Here is a 20,669-nt window from a genome sequence, read left to right on the forward strand (position 1 = left end):
AATCAACCACAGTCCTTTGTATATGGAGTGAAGGGACTCCCCTTATGAAAATGACAAAGCCACAGACCAGGGTGCCCAAACCTTTTGTCTTGGCAAGCCAAAGAGCAATGTTTATCATGAGCTGAGGGCCAAATACAAACAATATACAAATAAAGAAAGTAAGTAGGTCTTAAACTGAGTTTTTAAAAATGTTTTTTTTTATAACACTGCAATATATTTTGTCACTGAAATACTCTAAACTTACAATTTAAAAGGAGAATAGTAGATTATCTGTCACTGGGTGAGGGGGTGAACTTTGGCCTGGGCAGCCCTATCACAGAACAACCACTGTACATATAATAGAAGAGGAGATTTGCTTATTGACATCTAAGCAATATTATAATTTTAATATACTACATACGGTTTTCTAAATATGGATATACTATATAGTTTTTTTGTCTTCTTGTAATGAAGGGGAAAAACACCCACATCTCTGTCTGTGGTAACACTGGGTCACATGTTTTTCTATCACAGTATATTATTTTTTTTTTTTTTTGTCAAAATCTTATTTAATCAGTCTAGCCAATAAAAATAGATGTCGATGATTGCTGATGAACTGCAGCATACAGAAGATACACTTTCTACATTCACACTCGGGGCTGTTAGAGGCACACATTGTGAAATGTTTCATCAAGACATTTTTAAGATGGAAAAATGTTATTAGGGCACGTAAAATCCTTCGACACTGCCTGATTATTGCTGGAGTCTCTTCTGAAAACATCAGACATTTTTAATTTTCTTTGCATACAATATGCTGCTGTCAGAGATGTAATTATGCAAAATTCATAATCTCTTTTTTATTACAAAGCATATGTGATACAGACTATGCTTACGTAATTGTTTGAGCATGTCAAAGTCTGCATGTTTCATATTGGACATGTTTGTCCAGTGTAATCAATTGTACACTACAGATGGAGCAGATAAGCATTAGGGAAAATGCTAGAGCATTCCTTTCTAGAAACACTTATTAAAATGTTATACAGAAAATAAAAGCTGTTTTTTCTATGATACAGTTCTGAAAATCCTTTTGGCACCTGTGTTTTTAGGAGGAGTGTAGGCCTGTCTCTTCATACTCAATAAATCTGCTTATAGCATTCAGGTTGTCACTTGTTCAGCTTCAGGTCCACTGTCTGTGTGACATCACTCAAGACTAATGGGGCCTCTTGTGTCCTCCACTGCTAAGTATCACTCTCATTTCACTGGAGAGCCAGACGCTCAACCTTTCTAATCTGCTAATGTGTATATGACTAGCAGCATGCGTAGATAGACTCCTAGCAGACTCTGAACCCAGGGTAGGAGAAGGGCTTATAAATAAAATATAGGAGGGCACAGAGACGGCTGCTCTGACAGCATGGTGACTGACAGGATGCTAGCAGATTGACCATGTAAGAAAAAGAGAAAAGGTAGTATACAGTAGAAAAAGATGAAGATGATTGGTGAGATGTCTTATTTTAAAATGGTTATAGCTGTGTAAATCTCTAACCTTACAATGATTCAATTTCTTACGTATGCATGTATTTATTTATTTCTTACTTGTGTATTTATATATTTTTTTAAGTAGGCACAGATACATAAGCACAATTTTTTAATATTATGGCTATGTGTGAATTTGCAATACCTACCCCTGATAAAATATTGTTTAAAAAGTATCCTTTAGAAAACTAAGCCTACTCTTTGCACCTACTACTCTCAAATGACTCTTAAATTTCAATAGGATTTAATGTTTTGGTTTTTGTTTCTTCGGAAAAAAAAAGGTTTTCATTTTTTTTGTGTGTAATTTAAAAAAGATTCAGGATTATTTTTAAAAATAAATCTGAATATACAAAAAAATACAAAAAATTGCACAGTAATAGAATGTAAACAATAATTCTGTCTTTTTTGAGAGTTATTATAATGAATAATCATCTATTCTAACATTGTGAATTAACATACTTGAATGTTGAAACTGAATCAATATACAATATTCTACTTTAGATCAGGGCACCATGGTGCACTGACACATTTTCACATTGCTAAATAACTGTAAATATACACTGATGAGCTAAACCTTAATGACCACTCACAGTACCACGAATAAAATGACAGCTGCACAAGTCGAGATCTAGGAGATTTTAGACGGTAAGCAATCAGTCATTTCTTGTGGTCAACAGGTTGGATGCGGGGTAAAAAGACAGGCATGAAGATATGAGTGACTTTAACCAAATCATTATGGTCAATGTAGTCCAAGGAAAGACAAACTATATACTTAGCTTAAAAATTTCAAAGAAGTACAATTTCCAGGTTGCTCCCCATCTCTCTCCCCTGCACTCCACCCCTGCCTCCAAAGCCCCAACCAGAAAAGGAGTCTGCCATGCACATGCAGGCTAACAACATTGTCAAATTATGCCTCTGTTTACTTTCCTTTGTCGTGTACGCTGCTTCTGGTAAAGAAGGGATGGGCAGTTTTTTAGTTGATGGTTGTTTATCCACCATTGCGTTTGTCTTTCCTGAAGCCACAACACTAAGCATGTGCAGGCAGAGGCAGTGCATGGAGAATGGGGGCTGCCCGCTGCATATGCACAAGCAATGATTGACACTCTGTCACACCTACTGGCTCTGATTGGCTGCTCTGATTTGGGTTTCCTCATGCAGATTTAACCAGTTTGCCATTGACAGCACCTACAATGGACATGTGAGCATTGGAACTGGACTTTAGAGCAATGGAAGAACATCATCTGATGAGTGCTGTTTTCTTTTACATCACATGGACGGCTGGGTATATGTGCAGCGTTTACCTGGGGAAATGTTGGCACCAGGATGTACTATGAGAAGAAGACAAGCCAATGGAGGTGGTCTGATGCTCAAGGAAATGTTCTTCTGGGAGACCTTGGGCCCAGGCACTCACATGGATGTCAAATTGGCAAGTGCCACCAATCGAAACATCATTGTGGACCAGGTACATGTGGACCAGTGGAGGTAGTCTGATGCTCTAGGAAATGTTCTTCTGGGAGACCTTGGGCCCAGGCAGTCACATGGATGTCAAATTGGCATGTGCCACCAATCAAAACATCATTGTGGACTAGGTACATCCCTTCATGGCACTGATATTCCTCAATTGAAGTGGGCTCTTTCAGCAGGATAATGCACCCTGCCACACCACATATATTGTTCAGGAATGGTTTGAGGAACATGAGGAGGAGGTAAAGGTGTTTCCCTGGCATCTAAATTCCCCAGATCTCAATTCAATTGAGCATCTATGTAATATACTTGAACACTAGTCTGATTCATGATGGCTCCATCTCTCTGAACTTGAAAGATCTACCATTAACATGAAATACCACATGCCACCTTGAGGTCTTTTAAACTCATGCCTTGATGGGTAAGAGCTGTTATGGCAGCACACAAAGCAACAGCACATTAGGCAGGTGGCTATGGCATTTTTTGTTCATCACTGTAGGGTTACATGCTACTGGTGCACAAACTAGATTTAACTAAACTAGCTCAAACATCCACATATGAATAGTTCAATATATAACAGCGGAAAGCTCTAGAGACATAAGATTCCACAGTGCACAACCCTTAATTAAAGAACACAGATAAAAGCCTGTGCTGCATCTTTTTAAGCCATTCTCTGATTTACACATCAGATGTCTCTCAGCTACAGGGCAGTCATGGGCTGGAGGTTAGGGAACCAGCCCTGTGACCAGAAGGTTGCTGGTTCGATCCCCATGACTGAATTGCCCCTGAGCGAGGCACCTAAACCCCAATTGCTCCCCAGGTGCCGTGGATAGGGCTGCCCACTGCTCCGGGCAAGTGTGCTCACTGCCCCCTAGTGTGTGTGTTCACTAGTGTGCATGTATGTGGGGGTTAAAGGCAGAGGTCTAATTTTACAGTGTGCAAACACAGTGACAAATGGTTGTTAATTCTCTTCTTTCCTGTCCTGATCCTAATTGAAGGAATGAGGGAAGTGTACAACATCTAAAGTACCATAAAACAAAAGGCACACAGTGTATCAGGGCATATTTTGGCACAATGTGCTTGTCCTCGTGTCAGAGAGGTATTATACAGCGAAATGGCAGAAGGCATGACAGATTTCCCGGAATTCTCTGTACAGCACATACAGAATTAGTTTAGAATTAGGTTTTGTGCAGTACTGCTGGCCACCAAGCTTAAGTCAAATGATAACATGCAGTGAAAGTTCTATGAATGTAACGCAGCTACTCAAGAAAAATAAGCGAATAGAAGAGACAAAAAGAAAGACGTGTCTGAAATCTAGAACTTCTGTAGTGCTCTATCGAATTTTAGTGCAAGTAATGTTACATGGGGAAATGAAACGAGTTGTGATGTACTGTTAATAGAGTTAGAGCTGCTGAAAAATGAAATGTGGAATGCTGTACACTAGCTGCACTCAGCAGTCACAGGCTGCCATACAAGTGAAGGGTAAAAACACTAACACAGGCCAACGTGGTAGCACTAGTACTGAATGGTCAGTAAGCAAAGCAACACTCCAAGTAAACACTTCCTTAAAAAAATGTTTAAAAGAATTTAAAATTTTTAAGGAAAAATGGCAACAGACACATCATCAACTGATAGTCTTAAACACTCCCAGCTGCTTCCTGGATTTTCACAGTGTCGCCTCTTCTTTAGCTTAATGAAGATGATTTATTCCAATCAACGTTTTGAAACACAGCACTCACTATCTAGCCTGACTCAGGTTCCACACTGAAACATAATTTCGGAGGATTTTTTTCCCCCAGAACTAAAACTATGATTTAACAGGTTATAGATTCAGATTTCATTTGTCCTGCTCACATTTTGGACAATTCAGACCTGACTGAATGTGTACATTTAGTCAAGAGTATACGCAATTGTTCTAAAGCATGTAAATAAAGTGCAAATTCAGAATGAAAAACAGAGTGTGTTCATGGTTAGAGGTTAGAGATACTGGCAATACTCTCAGGCCAATATTAGCAGAAAATGTTGGACTGAATATCAGAGAAAAGAAACAAATCTGATTTAATTCTGTAACAAGCAATGTAAATAAATCAACTGTGATGGGAAATAGTTCACTGAAGAGAACCTTCCCAACTCATATATTAATAATGGTGGTGAAATGAACTAGGGGTTGCAATATCTACAATGCAAATATAACCATTTTATATACTATTCAAAAGTACCAGTCAACCTACATGCAAGTTTTTATATGTAATGTTGAAAACTTGTAAAATGGCTTTAAATCTTTTTTAAAAAAATAGGTTTTCTTTGAGAACTATTTTCCATTACAACACCCTGCATTTATCTCTCCACCATCAGTGACTTTTTAAAATACTCTTATGTCAGAAAACTTACTTAAAAACAACAAGAACAAACTTTTTTCAGGCATCAGGAAAGTAAAGTAGCTTTAAGAGGCATTAAATGCTTCAGATATCTGGTTCCTATCACACCCAAAGTAAAAAAAAGAGCAATTCAGTCAAACCCTTTGAATGACAATGATTATATCTTAAAGATTTAATTCTACAGAATGTTTGGTGTAATGCCTCTTTTAACAAATTTAACTTCCTTGAAAGCCATGACAATGTTATGGGTTGTGTGAGAGAATATATAACCTACCAGCCACCTACAGGAGGATTGCATGTGCGAAACTTTTACAGCCCATTACCACATATTACACCAGACCAAGACACCTCACTGACAGCTCTGCCTTTTGGGCATTCAGACACATTCCTGACAGCTTACACAAGTGACACTCTGTGACAAAGGCAAAGGAGAGAGTGCAAAGAAAGAGAAATGAGAAAGAGAGGAGAAGAGTGATGGTGTAGACTCACCTGACAGGGAGAAGCTGATGAGTCGCCTGTTCCCCAGACTCTGAGTGACCTCCTGACTCACCACAGGCTTCAACACCTACACACAGAGAGGAACACAGAAAAAAAAAATCACTTTCTTTCCAGAATGATGCACATTCCACAAAGCCTTACACTGCTGCATAGCAAGTGAAGAGAGTACAGGGGTTTAGATTAAGACAAAAGGACAAGTAATACAGAAGAAGTGAGTGCGAATGGTTCAAATTCAGAAAAATTGCTTTGAAGACTGTCAGCACCTTCCCACAATCCACTTTCTCTCTTTCCTCCTGTTCTCTCTCTCCTATGGCACAGTGCTAATAGGCCATTCCAGAGGCCCAGGCTCATGGCTGGAGATCAATAGCATGCATTCATTAGTCCTGCATTGATCCGGTGTCCAGGAAGAGGAGGAGCAGGAGGGTCAGTGTGCTTTAGACAGCAGGCTGCTCATGAAGGAGAGAGTAGAGCTGCAGTTTCACTGTTACAGTTGTTTTGCTATAATATTTTTCAATAAAATTACACATTATACTGTCATGATCTTGGAATTTTATTTAGACATTAATTGCCATTCTCTTCTTTTCTTGGAAATAAACGTAACAGAGAGCATGGTAGATAGCTATCAATGCAGAGCAGGAGAAAACCTACTTTCACAGTTACGAATAAAATCTCAAGAGTCGCAAATAGAGAGTCGCAAAAGTCGCCTGTGCTCAAAGTTGACAGGTGTGTGCTGAGAGCTGGTGATAAGCTGGCATTTAGAATAATAAAGAAGCATTTGTTTCCCCACAGAAGTGTGTGGTTTCATAAATGTGGTCAAGGTGTCAGTTCATCACAGGACTTTAGCACTTTTAAAGATTTTAATGATATTTATTATCAAATATTAATTGCAGCCATCAATCTGACAATCATGTAGTTAGATAGGCATGGCTTTCCACTTACATCTAAGTTAAAGTCTGTGTTTGAGTGGGTATTTCCTTTTTTATGATGAGAAGTACATATCAAAAATGTAAAGGATGGTTTTTGCCTTCTTTGACTGTATTGCTATATGCCCAACCATAGCCTTTCAGCAAAGTCAAGACATAATAACATGGATCGTCTTATACTCACAAACACATATGTCATACTGATTGAATGTTCAGAATCCACGCTACCAACAGAATATCTATGATTGTTGCAGCGAACAATGAGTGAGAAATAGTGGCTGTCAGATAAGGTTATCACTGGTGATCATTTCTAAGGCTTAAGAAAAGAATATGTATTTCAAAGAAATGGCAAACTGTAGGCTACTTTTGCTAAAGGCAGCTGTTAACAGGAACAAATAACGTTTTACCTGTTTATTGGAGCAACTGTGACAACAGATTGTGTTAGAATGGAAATGTGTCTTGTTGAAGCTTTATCTTCAGCAATAAGGTCACTAACCTCACTGACCCCTCACTGACATAATCATTACTTTCTAGTAGGCTCATAAATAAAAGGAAAAGTACATGTGCTTTCTTCCTAGAGGACAAGAGTTGAACGCTTTCCAAAAGGACCAAGACAAAGTGCATGAAAGTCCATAAAACAGGAAACTTTTCAAGAGATTAATGTAAGTAACTGCAGTCAGCTGAAGCCTCTTGATAGCCAATGTTAAAACCTCTAAAGACAAAAAGCCTCCAAAAGACAGCATTGGGGAGAAAATGAGAGCAAACAAGGAGAAGCACAGAGCAGGTGTTTGGCCCGCTGGCAACCAAATGAGATGCAAATCCTGTTCCATTGACCATCAAGCAGAGGAGGCTTTCCTCGATGGCCCAGACGCACAGTGGCACCAGGCTTTTCACAGATTATCCACATATACAGACAGATTAAAATAATCTGCTGGGTGCCTGAAATCCCAGACACTGTATCGATTCAATGAGAGATGAACTGTGGTGTTCACTGGCTTTTTGGCACAGATGACGCATTAATCTCACCCCGGGTGGATGGGGACAGATGAGACAAACAGTATTATGCCCAAGGCGAAGATCAGCTTTATCCTGTCAACTGATGGGGCAAGATGAGACCTATATTTTGTTTTATTTGAAATTCTGGGGGGACACTGTATTGCTATAAGAAGGAAAGTCAAACAAGTACTTGAAAAGGGAGCCTTGCTGTCCAGCACATCTTGAAATATAAAGACTTTGTATACATTTCCAATACAGTACATTTAAGAATGAACAACATTTCAGAAAATAGCTTATAACAGTCCCAAGTCTAAATTAAAGAGGAGTTGTCCAGTCAGTCTCCATGAAGGAACTGAGTTGTAATGAGCTGATTTCTAATTATTCCCTCCGACTCACAATAATAGCCCACTGAATTCTTTTTATGGCATTGTTTGATGTATTAAATCCCATTTAAGAATGGCCAGAGGCTCTGTGGCAAACACATTTATTGGTCAGGACAAAAAGGGTCAGCTACCCTGCTAGCCTTCTCCTGCTGCTCCAGCCCTAAGTGTAAAACTAGTTAATTGAATCCATGGGCAGCACTTTGGTGTAGTCATCAAAACGTATACAGGCCATCTGAGCCCAACTTTGCTGACAGCGAGTGGGTGATTGTTTTAAAAAGAGTCGTCCATGTGGAGGACACTGTGAATGCACTTCTGTGTGCTTGTGTGCAGCTTTTAGAGGAACAACGTAGACTGAAAGAGAGAGAGAGAGAGGGCAGATGGAGGAAAGGAAAGAGAGGCTTGCTGTACGCAGGATGAATACTAATGCACTAAGTGGAGTCCCACGTGAGGAGTGTGTGCAGCAGGACAATGAGTCAGCGCACTCCCACAGCAGAGAGAGCACCACGCGTAAACATACCACTCACAAACCTCAACATTCACCGATCTACTCTCTCCATCACCTACAGTATCAACTACAGCACCATAGAAGTACTACATACACCTACTCTTAAAATCAACGTGTCAAAAGGGATTCATAGAACAGCCATTTTTGTTCCTGATCCTTTCAATAAATGGTTCTTTTAAGAGCCTTTTTGTAAAAGACGTGCAAGTGTGCAGACTTAAGGGCTGGGATGATATTTATTGTTATTGTGATAAATTGTGTCACAATATGCTTCTGTAAAGGACATATAAAATAACACATTTTAGTGACTTCACACTGTTCACCCCCTACACATTTATATTACACATGTGGTGTTGGGGTGAATCTTCAGAGAATAAAGGTGTGGAGGTGCTGTGTCAATTCAATCTGTTCTCCTCTTACATGGTCTGCTGTTAGTGTGTGTGTGTGTGTGTGTGTATGTGTGTGTGTGTGTGTGTGTGAGGGTGGACAACATGGACAGGCTGCTGACTGGCTACAGCTGCTAAAGGAGAACACTACACTGGCCACTTGTGATATTTTAAACATGTGGTATTTTTGCATGATTTTTTATGGCTGTATTAATAAAAAAACAGTAATGCAGTGTGTTTTCCAGACCACTGAGTAACAAACATATTAACACAACACACAAGAGCTAAAACACACCTCTCAACTGCATAATTGATTACATTGAGAGTGTAACCAGTCCTGTTTAAACTTGTTACATACAAAGGCTTATTATTCGTTATGGTGCCCTTGGTCTTATTCCCTCTCCTTTCTTTTTCGAGCTCTCACACATGGAAAATACAAACACCCTTATTCACTCACTAATTCATGCTAATTGTGCACAGAGGAAAAGCACTTTACCAACACAGAAGCTTCTGACAGCCCAACTCATTAATGCAGAAACACAATCACAGTCACCTTCATCTGCTCGACTTTAGTACCTTACTCTGGAAAATTCCAGTCATAACCATGCAAACTAACCCACAGAGAGGGGTCCCAACCAAAGGACATACTCTGTCACACTCTCATTAATATACATGCACATAACTAGCTTTGTGAAAGAAATGTGAAATAATGGTACATTTCTTCGGTGAGTTGGGATAAATATAACTACAGCCCTAAAAGAAACTGCAAAAGTCATAATTAATACAAAAGGGCAACTTCTAGCAGCCCAGAAAAACTGCACCACCAACAGCAAAGCTGCCCCCTCTATTTCTGTCAGCATCATCACCAAAGCCTGGGTCATTTGATCCTAAAGGACAAACTAAACAATAGTGCATGAATCTGCTTATGCAGAGAGCCCAGGCTTCTACAGCATGGGCTGCATATGCCCACAGACAGACAGCTCAACACATCTCTTCCAGAAAAGCTTTCCTTCCATCTGTTAAAAGGGGAGCCAACAGAGAGAAATGCTGCTGAGAATAAACTTTATTCCACATTATTCATAAATTCCTGCAAATACACAGAAAAACAGCGACTCCCAACAGATGCAAACGCTACTTCAGAGAAGCAAATTCTGCTAGACTGAAAAACAATGACAGCTTTTTTGGGTTAGACTGCTTAGTAGGAGAGAAGAACGAAAAATGTGGTTAACACTTTACTGTAGGGCAGTATTTCTAACACTACAAGACAAATGAGGCATATTGGAATAAGTATATATAATTGTTTATGAAGGTCTTCTTCAGGTGTCATAAAGGGTTTATGTAGGTGTTATGTATTCTTATGAACATGATCGTAGCTCCACATCACTGTGAATTAAATTTGTCTATGGTGTGACACTCTGTTTGTCATAAAAGGAGAAAAAGCTGCAAAGAAGATCTCTAACTTACATTGAAACTGTGTCCTGAAATCATTCATGGATAAAAGGGCAATATGCAAAAAAGAGAACAATAGATTTACAGCTATGTTTCTAATTGACACAAAAAGTCCTAAGAGGCCTACAGCAGACAAATGTCATTTCAACTTTTGTTCTACTTACTATACTTTGATTTCTGTTTTACTTTTATGTCTTTGCTCATGTATCCAAAATTGCTCTGAGTGCATGTAGGAATCAACCATGCCTGCAGGATTTTCCCCTTACTTTTAGATGTGTATCCCCATTAGTCCACCATACTAACTGAGATTATTACTACGTGGTATTGGTAAAATTCAATATCGCAAAAATTTTCCAAACCTATCAGTGTTGCATTAATAAAGTGAATGAGCCCATTTTCATAAGTGCTACTCTATGCTAAACGAATGCCTTACAAGACTTGATAGAACGCCTTGTATCTGTTTTGAATGGACTGTTATGGCCTGTTCTGCTCATATAAAATTACATCAACTGAAACCTTGTGCAGTAAATACTGACCACACAGGTAGCATACATTTTATGTAATCTCAAAAGTTCTTTGAAAACAATATAAAAAAACAGCAAAAGACATATAGTGCAGTTAACTAACTTTTTCCTATCTATCAATACGGCTAACACCAAAAATCCACATTTATGTCACACCTGTACCTCTGTACTGGTATAGGTGACATATCATTCAACACCAAATAAAAGGATATACCTTCACCCAGTCAGGCATCCAGGTGACAGAGCCCACCCTCTTTCTCCTCCTCCTCCTCCCTTCTGTCCGGCTGGGTGACATCGGCGCAAAGCAGCTCACTCCACGCAAAAACTCAGTACTGGACAATCCGTATAGATGGAGAGCTCTGCTATCCATCTGCCTGTCAGCCAAGCTAGGTCTCCCTCTCTCTCTCTCACTCACCTGAGCATGGCCTTTTTCACACCAGCTTCCGCCAGCGGTTATTTTTAAACTCCTGCTCCAGAGAAAGGGCACTGCTGTTGGGATCAAGTTCAGGAGCGCTCAGCATTTCCGGGACCACGACAGCACAATGGCTGCGGCCTACAGTAACTCTATCCTGCGCTTTAGCTGGAGGCTAACCGACAATAGTGTTTTTGAAACAGTTATAGAAAGGCCATTGTTCAGACTAATTACAATTCAGGGAGGACTGAGGTGTTTGAATGAGGTTGGGAGATGGTCAGTATGGTAGACCATGCAGAATACCCAGATAAGTGCGTGCAACATGGCAAAAAATATTACATCACATTACTGGAACCAGAGATGGGGAGTTAGGTCAGCAACTAGGATTTGCACTTAACTGACTTGTTATTTGACTGTGACACACAATTAACTGACTCGTGACTCGACTCAAACTTGTTCTTAACTGACTCATGACCCAACTGGGACTCACGCTTAACTGAAATGTGACTTGTCTCGGACTGTTTAACTGACTTCTAACTTGACTTGGATTTGCATTTAACTGACTCGGACTGACACTTAACCAATTGGTGGCTTGACTCGTGCTTAACTTGTGACTCAAACTCGCACTTTACTGACTTCTGACTCATCTGGAGGTCACTGCACTACAGACATTATAGTTAATTTACACTTTTCCTTCATTTCCTTTTCTTCCTGGCACTCTTGTCATTTTTGTTGTGAAATATCTGCAAAAACGCCTTTAAACGTACTTTACCCCAGTTCCTGTTCAACTCTTCTTTTTGGAAAAGGGAAAATGTACCTAACAAAAGCTAATTTAGCTAAACTACCTGATTTTTTACCAATTTACAGTTACATATTACATTCCTTTAAATGTTTTATTTTTTATTTAACTGGATTAACACGCAAAGTACATACTTACAAACCATTTCAAGTTGTTTTTATTTTAAGCAATACAATTATTTGGTACATTTCAATTCTGTTCTTTAGACCTAATGTTTTGCTGTAATGAATCTGACAAGTGCAGTAAAACCTGGGACTGAAATTCTCTATTAAAGGCTCAAGACTCGATTCAGATATTCAATCAGGTTGACATCAATTCAAGCACTAGTTACTTTACAGTTTATAGTTTCGATAAGCTGGTTAATGTTTACATGCTGTCTTATAATTGGTCTAAATCTGTATTTTTAACGATGCATGTGATTGTTCAGTCCTCTAGAAGATGATTCTTATGATATACTCAGAAGAACATAGAAAGGGCATCAAGGTAAAGATAACATATCGTCACATTGACCACCCCTACCATCAGGTGACCAGGCAAGGACGCTGCTGTGTTCTCATAATCAGAGTGAATGCTTTTGTGCATGGCTGCAGTGACCTTTAAATCCACTAAAGATTTTAATCTAGTTTTGTCACAGAGGAACATCGTAACTTGATTTCTCAACCAAGACAGAAACAAAGAGACAGATGGACACAGAGTCAGCGAGAGAGGGACAATAGATAAGAGGTGACATTTTAATCAGCTGCATAAAGACTCAAAAAAGGACAGCAGCCCTAAAGGCATTGAACTAGGATCAGCTCCTCAGTGAATCCAATCCAGCAATTGCAAGGTGACAACTGAGGCTGACACAATCAGAACAGTCTTGAGCAGCTGGGCTTCATCAAACTGCTAACTTAAATAACAACTGGAAGAGCAAGGGTTTCCACAACTGGAGTTTAAAGTTAATAATAATTAAAATTCAATGTAATTACATACATTATTACTTATTCATTATAAATTGATATTAATTAAAATGAATAACCTTTGGTTAATCAAATGAACAAAGCTTGGCCTCTGACCATTGTAACTCAGTCTATTTGAGATTACTTAACAACTCAACATATTTTGAGACAATGAGATCATTTAAACATGCCGTTTGCATGATGCCAGTGACTATAAGGTTTAATTACTCCCATTAGCCTTATAGCTCTGGTATAAAAACTAAAGAATAAATTGATTAATTGAGTTCCTTTAATTTTTTCATGATATTGCTTTCACTTATTCGTTAATTTCATTTTACACTATGTTGCATCATTTGTTCACAAACTTTAAGCCGCTAGAAGTGTTTCTTGCCACCCTTCAGGGCTAGCTGTATAAATCACTCCCTCATCCTCAGTCACCTTGAACAAGTGATCTCATTACAGACATGTCCATGACCAAGCAATAGGGAAAAAAAGAGTTGGGAAGAGTCTGAGGACAGAAAGACAGAGGTTGTTTCTCTCTTCACTAGAGAGTCAAGGGATGAGTGTGGCAGTTATGGCCTTAAAAGCAGGTTGACATGAAAACACACTTCTTTAATTATCCAAAAACGCTCCACCTAATCCCTTCTTTCACACACCGTCATTTTCTTTTGTCTGGGAATGTAAAGTGACAGGCATGCAAGAGCATCTGAATGCTATGCACTTAAGACTGGCCCTTAAGCTCACTCAGGCTCATGTGCTGTCACCAAAGCGCACTCCTGCCCCTCTACCTCAAGTAATCAAGAGAGAAATAATATGCATTAAAGTAGTCACTGTCACAGATACATGCCATGTAGATATAAATGATAGTTACATCCAGTTACACTAATAGCGTCTGTCTACATAATGGACCTCAGCTGAGAGTCTGTACAATCAAAAAGCTGTCGACTAATGTAGCTCATGTAATGAGCTTTTACTCTAAAAAATTAAAACTAAGGCAGCTGCTTTATTTAGAAACAGAAAATATGCTGTCATTAATTGAACATGTATTTTAGGTTGAGGTAACAAAATCTGTATACGGTGATTCAAACCTATTTGGGTGACTGAAAATGTGCCGCATAATTACATTAGGATTATTTAGCGACTTATTTTCTGAGTGTACAGGACTCACCATGCTGCAGTCATTCAGTTCACAATTACCAACAGATGAGGCCATTAACATTTGATCAGTGTTTACCTGCCTTTGATAAATCAAAGCAGAATGTTTAATCCAATCCCCGTTTAGCACTAAATTAAACACTTATGTGTCATTGGATTCACCAAACAAGCTCATTAGGAAAACAATATGCAGCACCGCAAAGAAACTATAAACTGTTTATCGGACATTTCTACTGAGAGGAGCTGATAATAGCAAAGAAAACATGTTCCACCTGTTCACTGGAGCATTCCTACTAACTGTGATGTGCTGGGTTAAAATGGAAAAGTGTCTTGTTGAAGCTTCATGCGTTTACTAGCTTCAGAAATTACATCCCTAACCTCTTACTGACCCCTTACTGACCTCTGTGACATCAGCTATCACTTTCTGATAGGGTCATAGGTAACAGTAACACAACAAAGCTGTAACCGAAATAGATCAATATTTGCATTTAAGGCATTATTAAGTACATTGGCCATTAACTTTCTAGTGTCCAAATCGTACTTCCGGAGTGAATTTCCAGGGCACTACAATGTGCCACAACACAGTGAACATCGTAGATCACAACATCAGCTGAGTGTACACAAAACACTTTCTGAGTGTCTTGTGTCCAAAGTAACATTATAAAGACAGAAACCCTGATGTGTTTACTGTCTGCTGTTCATCGTGCAGCAAAATGACTGTATGGCAACTGTTGTAGGTTAGTGCAATCATGGGAATCAAGAGTTAAATAAGGTTTGTATTGCTTTCCTGCTCCTTCCTCTCAACTTCTCGAAATGATACGCGCACCTCTACAGCTACAAATAAGGTGCCAACTTAAGCCTCACTCAAGCAGCTTGTGTCAAATTTGCTTCTGCAACTGGTGAATATTGACTCAGCTTGACGATCAGAAAGTGTCTGAATTTACTTATTTATTCATGCATTTTTACTAGTAGTGTCAAAGTCACCACTAGTAAATGTTAAGTATCATTAACAGCATGTTAATATGACAATATAGCAGCATGTTAATATGACAAACTATTAAAACCACAAATGTTTCAATGCCATTAGCACATTTTACTAGTTTTACTAGATGCATCCATCTACCCATTCAGCTCCAGCCTAAAGCCCAGATGCTTGCATGCTGTTGCTATGACTCTGAAACGGTAGCCCTCTTACCCCTTATCCCTCTCTAACCCCTTAATTTTGCATTCAAATACAGCTTTTAACAGGCAAGATGTTCCATCAGTGCCTCTCTTGAAAAAACCAAAAGGTATTTTCAGCTGCTGCCATGAAGAAAGTGATCATCAGTGAAGCATAGTGAGTCTTAGTAAGCAAAGCACAGTTGATGCTGGCAATATCAGTAATATCGGACAAGGCTTCAGTGGTCACGTGGGAACTATGTGTAAATCAATGAGCATCAAACTAATAAAAGCAAAGTGGAAAGCTACAATTCCTATCAAAGCATGATGATGACATAGCAGAGTGGCTATAATCACTGAGGAGCTGGAACAGCTGACTGTATACAATAAATTGGTTGGAACATGCAGCTACTGTTGCTCTCACTGGACACTGGTGATGACAATTGGAAACTGTACTCTCTCTATAAAGATCAGATGGTTTTCATGCTCAGGTTCATGCGAACTCTGCATTCACAGAATGAAAATAATGTTTTAATGAACAATGAATTACTGACAGCAATAAATACATCCTATTGAAGCTTATTTTGTTCATGCATATAGCAAAATTCAACCCTAGTTTTACCACTAGTTAGTAAACTACATAGTTCCATTACATGTGAGGAAAAAGGGATTCACTTCATTCACAGCCCAAAAGAAAGTATGTATGTGTATGTGCAAACTCACAGTGGCAGAAACGTTCTTGACTGTCACACAGGGTGTAGTGGCTCTCAGTGCTCCACTCACTCCATGGTAATACTTGAAACAAATCTTGGTCTCAGCTATACAGAGAGAGAGAGAGAGAGAGAGAGAGAGAGAGAGAGAGAGAAAAAATTAATTTAGCATTTTTGCCAATAAAAATTGGTTTCTGGGTCTGACTGTCATGTTCTCATGGCCCCTAGGGGCAACAGTGACCTCCAACATCCCCCTGAGCCACTACAAATTAAGACCTTGCATTGTCCCATAAACACACTACTTGTGTCAGCACACACAATAAAGAACTATCTGACCCTTCCAACAACAATGATTTTTCCCTTTGTGTTCCCGGTGTATCGGTGAAGGCATTTCTGACATGTTTGCATAAACAATTTTTTTTCCTCCTGTAGTACAGCTGGAAGTGTTCAAGCACAGCGAGTGAAATAGGATGGTGCTCTCACCCACAAGGCCTGTTCTGTGATGAAAAAGCATGTGACGGCTAGTGGGACATCCAGCTGAGTTACTGTAAGTGATGGGAAGGTGCTGAAGGGAACTGCATGTGACATCGCTACGTGCCTGGGTAATACTTCCATGAGCACAGTGCATGGCAAATCTAGACACAGCACAGTATTTATTGAAGATGAACACTACATATTATACATCCAGAAGCACACAATGAAACTAAATGATGTTAAAACTGCCTTAAGAAGTAGAATACTAAAATCTCATGTGCACTCTGTAAGTCGGTAAATGGTGGATGACTAAGTGAACACAGTGAATATAAATATTAGAGGGTGTTTTCCCAGGTGTATAAGCTAGGCTAAATGTGTCCCTACACATACTTACTATGCTTTCTAAAAATGGAAAGAGCTTGATAAGCATTCACAGCACACCCTGTACCCGGCCTACTTCACTGAACAGTCCACACCTGGCCCACTGTCATATGACAAATATGCAGCAATTTTCCTCTCTAACCATTTCTATTTGCACTTATAAGGGCTACAGCAACAGTCACGGATAAAAACATAATATTTCAAAAGTCCCACTTCACACAGATTACGTTCTACACTTCACTAAATCATTCTGTGTTTTGAATCACTTTCAAGTTTCCACTCACTGTCTCTTAGGGTTATCCAATATTGCACTAGCAGTTAGACTCGTCTATCTAATCTCTGATACTATGATTACTTCACTATGTCAAACGCAGTAGCTGTGCTTTCACTGAATTCCATTTTGTTTTAACCTGAATATGTGAAAGAAACACAGATTTGCATCAATCAAACTTGAAAATAAACAGCACACACTCACAAACTTATTGCAGGAATAAAACAAATCTACTACCAGCACTGAAACCTTATGCACAGTGGGACACCTCAGTCATACAGATACTGTATCTCTAATTCAGCTTAGACATTCCTCTGCTTCATCCAGGGATATGGCAGAGTTAGGCAGAGCAGGTTGTCATGCAGGTTGTCATATTTCTTGGAAACGAGGGAAAAGAAACAGTGAAAAGACATTTTTCAGGCTGGTTGGAGATACAGACCAAATGCATAATGAGGCTACTCTATTTCTATAATCAAAGCACAGAGTATGACACTGTGAAAGAAAGATGGAAAGAAAGAAAGAAAGAAAGAAAGAAAGAAAGAAAGAAAGAAAGAAAGAAAGAATTCACAGGAAAGCACTGCTTTCTTTGTGCATGCAACACTTTAAAGATCTGGAGATGTGTTGGTCTTTTTCTTTTTCAGAGACATGAAGAGAAATAATTCACAGCCCAAAGAACATTCATTTTAAGAATTTCTGCCCTGAAGCCCGTACCAAAGTGCACACCAACCTGCTTCTGCTCAAATTCCCATTTTTTCTGAGCTGGAAGACAAGTGACAGAGAGAGAGAGAGAGAGAGAGAGAGAGAGAGAGAGAGAGAGAGAGAGAGAGAGAGGGTGAGAGCAGGAAATACTTACACTCAACAAAGTATGAGCTGGCATCGATCTTCCAAACAATCTGCCCTTTATGGGATCCATTTACCCCACGGTTCTTGTAGTCCAGAAAGTTCTCTGAAAGAACCTCATCTACACAACAAGAAAACATACAGACATTTAAATGAGTGACATGAACACAGTTTTCAGTGCCTCTTCATGTTTTAATTTCTAAATAATATATTATAGGAATATAATGCAAACTGCCACAATGTGAATGCAAGAGTGCCAATCTCCCTCACTTTCAAAACCTCTTTAAAAGTATTATCTTAACTTATTCACCTGTAAACTAGCAACAGTTGGTTAGCATCATGTCAGGAACCACAGTCACACCAGTGCCAGCATCTCTTCATATACTTATATAACAGAATATGGAGGTAAAAGTCTCAAATATACACACAAATATCTGCAAGATGCTTAATGTGAAACTGACCTCATCTTTGCCAATATGTAGACTAATGGGTGTATGACATATTACACCATTGCCTTTAACAACATTAAGCATCTTACAGATTGTAAGATAACCCACCAATCAGGTACATGCCGATCCAGTCTCCGGCATCCACTTCCTCTTTGATGTCCCAGCAGATGAGGATGTCCTGTGACTGGCCAATGCAGTAGAGGGAGGTGCTGACGGTGAGGGTGGAGCGGCTGTGAGACGACACCAGGTCCGGGTCGCTGGTGGACCGTGGCAGGGTCAAGGCATCCAGCGTGTGGTTAGGTGGGAATGGTTCGGCGGCGTAACTGAAGCGTGTCCCATCCTTGCACCGGCGCCGGTTCTGGGAGCTCCGAGATGGAGAGGCCATGGCAGCCAGGCCCAGAAACCGGTTCTGGTAGAGGTTCTGTAAGAGATATTTAAAGATATTCAGATAGGTGTTCATTTGCTTGGAAAACACATTAGAATTGGAACATTAGAATCAATACAAATGAACATTTATACAACAAACTGTAATATATATCATATGGAGTTTTGTGAAAGCAAGTTTTCTTTTGTTACTTTTTACTGTATTATTCTAACACTGTGTAAGGAATTTATGGACAAATAAATGAATGAGTGAAAGAGAGAGTGAGATAGAACATATAATTTACTCTCACGGGTTATGATGATTTACAAGCCTTGAGGCTACTGTAAGCTATTTACACTAATTCATACAGTTCTAATGCAAAGCCTTGTGTGGTTAAAGTGAGCACAAGCAAAACCACATTTCGATCCATGCAAATGTAATTGGCTCAAGCAGTCTGGCACATCCTTACGTGTTATTACAGAGGTTATAAGCATTTACAGGCAAACAGAGCTGCCAGCCACAGCCACTTGGCTGACATTTAATTGCATACAATTAGCATAACATATTCCAATAAATGAGCATAAAAAGCATCTAGTGGTAGATTGCACATAAAGGTTATATTATGCCTTTTAGCAAGATGTTTTGGAAAAGTGTAGGATGGTTCTGACATGAGATTAAGTGTAATTTTGGTATTTGAATAATTTGGGCATGTTTAGTATTTATTTAGCCTCTGTTCTGGCACACAAGAAATAAGACATTCCTTGAAAATGCTACAGATCGTGCCAGTAACCTGACAAATGATAGTTTTCCACATTTCTGCCCACCTTCCAAAGGCAAAACGGACTGCATTACATAAGAAAACAAACAATGATTTGAGTTTTTTTCTTTCATTTCTTTCATTCATATAAAGAGATTTGATCAATGTAAAGAACCCAGGCCCCAGTCACACTATTTATCAAGAAGCCTGCAACCAGGACATGCTGAACCGTGTCCAAAATTGGTTTCACTGCTGCTGACATTTCTCTAAGCACCACGGTGCACCACTCTGCACTTTGCTATTGTTACATTTAACTAAACACAGAACAAGATCACAAACACTGATGGCTTGAAATTTAAACTGAGAAAAGCAGTAAATGTAATGTCTTTAAGATAAACAGACAAACACTATTGCTCTGTTACCTTAGGTAATGTTACTAACCCAGTAACTTCATTAACTAGGAAACAGTTTATGAAGAGATAGCTAGCTGTATTTGTCAACTTAATCCTAAGAGAAATATGGAGGTGGGTAAAGGAAAACATATAGAATGTGATAAAAACTGTGAGCCAACCCACCTGCTAATGCCCCAACACTGAGCCCTGAACTCACTTTCATTATTTAGGCACTATTTTCACTTTTTAATATTGTATTACTGTTCTTGTTTTAAAAATATACTGCTTTTGTTAAGAAATATGTCTGTCAGTGTGTTATTTATTGATTTATTTGCTCAGTCAGCTAATCTAGCTATGATAATGATCACTCAAACGATCAGAAATCTATTCATTTGCCCCAATTGCTGTGCTGTGTTCTAGAAGCCTGTAGTTTGCTTAAAGAAAAATTTGTAATGCTCCCATAAATCTAGCTTCATGATAACAGTACATTCAAGACATTTATCTGTTGTACATGTACACCGTTTGGACGCTGGTTGCAGTTTGGTCTGCACCCG

At 39.1% G+C, this 20,669-nt stretch overlaps 1 protein-coding gene across 4 annotated transcripts in view; it reads right to left on the reverse strand.

Annotated features, from left to right (window-relative positions):
* Window positions 1-20,669, reverse strand: part of LOC108431216 (E3 ubiquitin-protein ligase HECW1) — a 104,435-nt gene that overhangs the window by 62,172 nt on the left and 21,594 nt on the right. For all 4 annotated transcript variants that reach the window (XM_037537267.1, XM_037537268.1, XM_017704233.2 and 1 more), the window contains 4 exons: window positions 18,711-19,023; window positions 18,167-18,274; window positions 16,201-16,295; window positions 5,844-5,919 (listed from right to left, as the gene is read on the reverse strand). In XM_037537267.1, the coding sequence (XP_037393164.1) occupies window positions 5,844-5,919; window positions 16,201-16,295; window positions 18,167-18,274; window positions 18,711-19,023 (592 nt within the window). The remainder of the gene's footprint in view (window positions 1-5,843; window positions 5,920-16,200; window positions 16,296-18,166; window positions 18,275-18,710; window positions 19,024-20,669) is intronic.

Source organism: Pygocentrus nattereri, chromosome 3 (assembly GCF_015220715.1).
Source record: "Pygocentrus nattereri isolate fPygNat1 chromosome 3, fPygNat1.pri, whole genome shotgun sequence".
Lineage (NCBI taxonomy): Eukaryota > Metazoa > Chordata > Actinopteri > Characiformes > Serrasalmidae > Pygocentrus > Pygocentrus nattereri.